This window comes from Teleopsis dalmanni, chromosome 2 (assembly GCF_002237135.1).
Source record: "Teleopsis dalmanni isolate 2A chromosome 2, ASM223713v2, whole genome shotgun sequence".
Lineage (NCBI taxonomy): Eukaryota > Metazoa > Arthropoda > Insecta > Diptera > Diopsidae > Teleopsis > Teleopsis dalmanni.
Genome location: NC_051847.1, coordinates 34,353,262 through 34,358,397, shown reverse-complemented (window position 1 = coordinate 34,358,397; position 5,136 = coordinate 34,353,262). Strand labels below are relative to the sequence as shown.

Sequence of the window (5,136 nt, the reverse complement as noted above, 5' to 3'; positions counted from 1 at the left end):
TCTAATTGATTGACTTGTCGCAAAAAACTGAATCGCACAACAATTACTCGAAAAATGGGCAAAAATTATAGGCCATAAATTGCAGAAAAACAAGTAAAATAATTAAAAATCACTGTACATTATGTATTGAATAATAAATTTAAATTTATGCGCAAGGTCTTAAAGTGCTATTTTTGTTTTTTGGAATCATAATTTTACTCTTGACATCAACGAGAACTCAGAACTCAGAACTTAAAGAAAAACATATTTTCATATTCGTTAAAAGTTTTTAATTGAATTGTGCACATTTAACACTTGGAAGTTATTTGCTTCGCCTGAAGTAGTACAAGATACTCCGTCGAACTTTATATTGGCAACATTTGCCCAAAGTTGTTATAAAATAGTTTGGACCGTAGAAATACATGTAACTCTATCAACTAAATTACCTGCAACATAAACCGTGACACATGTGACATGTTGTACACTTTGTGATATTATGCATGCCACACACTCTCGTTAACTCTGAAACTGCAAATCCATAGCGCATAGGTGCACTCAGAAGGCAATAAATTTAGAAATTAGTGTAGACTTTAAGGCATTCCGAATATTTAAGGATTGGGTGGGAGGAATTTTGTATGTGCAGAAATTTATGATTGAAAATTTTACGTTTCACATAAATTATAATGGTTATACTCGTACATCTAGCAAGGAGTCAACGAGGTAGCTAACCAGTGTCAGCCAGGTGGGTAGGCTGGTTCACATAATATTCACTTACTTCAATTCTCATGCTACTATTTCCAAATAAAAACGAGGAGAAGGTGGAGTGTATATCAAATTATAAATGTATTTGAGTTATGCGGAAAATAGGCGTGTTAGTATTCTGATTTGACCGACTCTGAAAATTAAGAACGACTAAAAGTAGCCTAAAGTATTTGCATTTTGAAGGTATAATTGCCAATTTTGAAAGTTTAAATTCAGTTCTTTAAGGTTCAAGTTTAGCTATTGTAGGTTTTGTTTAAATTTTTAAGTTTCTAGAAGAGATATACTCTTATTTTTAACTCAATTTGTATATTTAAAACAAAGAAATTATAGTTGAACCCTGCTAATCCAGATTACATTGGGATTTGAATTTATATATGTTTATATATTTGTTTTAACAATAGAAACTAAATAAACGGTGAACATTAATCTTTTACTCAAGAAATTTATCCATAAATTAAATGATGGAAATCAATATACATTGTATAAAACATATGCATATAACCGATACATGTGATTTACTTCTCTAGACTATAAACCAGAAATGTTCATAATATGTGATCTGTATTAGTAAATTCGTTAACATTTTATAAACGTGATTTGTTTCATTAAACTATCCAGAAGAATTGTCATAACATGTGATCCGGATCAGCGAAATTGTGGTCGATCCATAAATGTTATTTATTTCACAAGACTATGGAGCAAGAACGTTCATAACATGTAATCGGGATTAGCGAATCTGTGATCGATCTATAAATGTTATTTATTTCACTAGACTATTAAACAGAAATGTTTATAAAGTGTAATTCAGATTAACGCATCAGCAGTCGATACGGATTAGAAGAAACACAATGCATATTTTAGATTTTCTAACTTTATACGAACTACGAGGGAATCCGAATTATATATTTAATATATGTAGAGTACCTGAACTTATCAGAATTTTGTATTAAGATGTATACTGAAAGCTCCATGGTATATCAGAAATGAAGAAATACACAAAGATTTACTTCTACGAAAATATATCAAAGACTGATTGCTAAAACTATTTGATTCTGTGGATGCCCATACTATTTCAGAATAGCACTCTAAGAAGATATATAGAAGTCCAAACTATACTTTGGCAAATTCAACTGAATACTCATTATTAGAATTCAATCGACCTCTTGTTACAGTCGATCACCCAAATGGTTGCAGATACTATTGAGTAAAGTTGCATTAGACAACAACTCGGGTTTTATTAAGCAAAGAAGAAGAAGTCGCTTAAATGAAGTCCATTAATAAAAAATGTTAGAAAAAAAATGGAAGAATTATTTTGATATTTACTTTTGAGTTTTGACGGTTAGCACTTTGGGCATGGGAAGAGTTGAAAGCTATTCATGAGATATTTGTTCATATCTTAAATGTACCTCCTATAAAATTTATTTACATTTTATTTTGTGAATAAACGAAAATTTTGTTCTGTATACAATCATTTCTTTGTTTTTGTTGAAGTTTGTAGAAGTCTTCGGAAAATTGTGGCAAACCAACCGTCGAAAAAGTATCATCCTCCACCACGACAATGCGAGCCTTCATACATTTGATCAAACAAAAGAGTTTTTAAACACTCAAAACATCGAATTAATGGGTCATATGCATTACAATCCTGATTTGGCACGAAATGACTTTTTCTTCTTTCCAAACATTAGGAAAAAATGCATGACGAGTGCTTTTCTATCTCTGAATAGGCAATTGATACATTCAAATTATTAGTTTGGAGATACCAACTTCAGAGTGTGAAAACTGTTTCGAAAATTGTTTTAATCGAATGCAAAAATTTATTGATCATTATGAAAAATACTTTGAAAAACAATAAAACCATTTTCACTAATTAACCAATATGTTTTCTCTGTTAGGCACAAGACTTAATAGGCTGCCCTAGTAGCTCTCTAACTTATTGGTGCTTAATAAACACTAATTAGTTCACAATTTAATACAAGACAGAAATTGGAAACCAACTCTATGTTTACATCCAAAATTTCTAGTCTGGATTTTCACAAACTATAAATTTAATTTAATATTGAGAAACCTCAAATATTACTTGATTAAATGTGTTTGCAGCTATTTACTAGAGTCAAGGATATAACTCAGCATGTGATAATTAGATTTCTATTATCTCTTGGTCTTTACAGCAGTATTACTTATTCGCTTGAATTGGAAAAACCACATTTATGCAGTTCATATTTGCAGCTATAATTGGCTATGTTTCAGTAAAAGCTTAATGTTTTAATTATATGCAGCTATAAGTACTTAATACCGTCATTTATTAGTATAATAATACCTAAATACTATCATAACTCTGTGTTTATTTAGCTCATATGTGTAATATTTTTTGATTAAAATTTTATGAAATACGTTTTCAGTCGAATGAATTGAAATCAGTAACATAAAAATTTTCGATTTTAAAGTAAGAGAGGTAAAATATTTTATTATTACGGCAACCTCACTTAATTTCCTGTATTAAATGATTCTACAGGATTAACTTGCTCCATACAAATACCGTTAACTTGCACACGTGTACCTCTAAAAGGATACATGAAAAAATTGAAATAAAATGTAAGGAAATAAAATAAAATAAATAACAAAAGCATTTCTTTTTTATATTTTTTGTTATATTCTTTATAATTAATGGATCCAGCAGGCATTTAGGGAACAAAAACCGAATAAAGCATGAGATACCAGAAAATACGTTTTATACTCGTATAGATGGCTTAAAATATAAGCATAAAAATATTAAATATAAAATGCTAGTACACAGCATACATCTGTGTAGAGATAGAGAACAAAACGGACATATTTTTGTATTTTATATATCAAAAATCATTCATGTCAAAGGCACCAAAGGCAGAATCCGCGCGTAGTACGAGTATTAAAAAGGATATTTAATGTTGCAACATAACACGACAACGTTTTGGTCAGAAGGATGGAATGAAATAGGTTGGGTTGTACTGCTATTGGATATGGCATATTTCCTATGTTTGAAAGCAAACATATACATAACACCAGAGAGACTTTGGTGTTTATGGTGCAGAAGGTATATGTTGGTTGGTCGGTAGGTCGGTTGGTGAATGAGGTCACGAAGCTGCTGGTTGCTTATACAGTTGGTTGATTTTAAAGTTTGTAGATAGAAAAACAAAGAATTTTATGTGACTAACAAATATGTAAGCACAATGAGAAAATATTTAAAAAACTTATTTACGATATATAAATGAATCGCGACTTAAATGTATATAGTATATGTAGTATTCAGTCTTAACTTTAATATAAGGGACCAAAGTGGAAAGCTTTAAATTTATTTCTATTTTTATTAAAAGTGCTGCAGTGTCTAAATTAGCTTAAGTATACAAAAATAACATCTTCACTATGCAGTGACTTCAATTCTCAGTAATATCGTACTATAATAGAATTGCATACTTTTTTTTCATATTTGTTATTATAAGATTTTTATATTATTATTTATGCTTCCATGTGTTAAGCATTAAAGTAAAAATATCCTTGCAGCTATTTTAGTTTTATTGCTTTGAAATTGTAAGTAGTTGTGTTGAAAGGCTTTCGCAAATGAGGTCAAGACGCAGACGCAGTGCTTGACAACATTTCTACATCATTTAATAGATGTTATTTACGCTTGGATTGTTAAATTGTTACTTTACTTTACTTACAAGACTCTGTAAACTTGGCAAATATACAATGAAAACCTTAATGTAACGAGTATTATGAGACAGTGAATTTAGTGGAAAAAAGCCCCAAAGAATTAATATCCTTCAGGTATGGAACATTTTTAGAAAAAACATTACAAAAGGGAAGTGTGTTAACACTTTTGTTATATAGGTATAGGCAAGATTATATTAACAAATAGTAAATTTTAATATTGTTTTAAAGTTTTTCACCTTAAGATAATTTTTTAAATATTAACACTGAGATAAAGTCAACTTCATAAAGGGTATATAACTATTCATAGTTGAACATAACTTAATATACTTTAATATACTTTTTCCAGAAAAAATAATTAAAGATAAAACAAACCGCGATCGCGTAGCAAAATTCGTTGAAAATGTCCTGAGGTTGAAAAGAGTAGAACTCGACAGAAGGCAGTTAGAGCAATCAGATGTTTTACACAAAGACAAAGTGCAAAGCTAATCACTTGACAGCGGAGCATGGACACTGTATGGAACGATAAAAGACTTAAATAACTAAGACAGACACTACCCCGAAGTAATACTATCGTAGTTCCGGGGTAAGATAAGGTCTCCACGAATTTTGGGAAAGAATTAGTAAATTCGGGCACTTACTTTCCAGGGCACAAGATCGTGGTCAGTGCATAGGCATTCTTCTCCTCACAATCGCACTTATTATAAATAT

General features: G+C 30.3%; 1 protein-coding gene across 1 annotated transcript in view; it reads left to right on the top strand.

The window, feature by feature from the left end:
* Positions 1 to 436, top strand: part of LOC119674299 (pupal cuticle protein 20-like) — a 9,437-nt gene extending 9,001 nt beyond the window's left edge. Inside the window, exon 3 of the mRNA XM_038085430.1 lies at positions 302 to 436. Within this exon, the coding sequence (XP_037941358.1) occupies positions 302 to 436 (135 nt within the window). The remainder of the gene's footprint in view (positions 1 to 301) is intronic.
* The last annotated feature ends 4,700 nt before the right edge of the window (positions 437 to 5,136 follow it).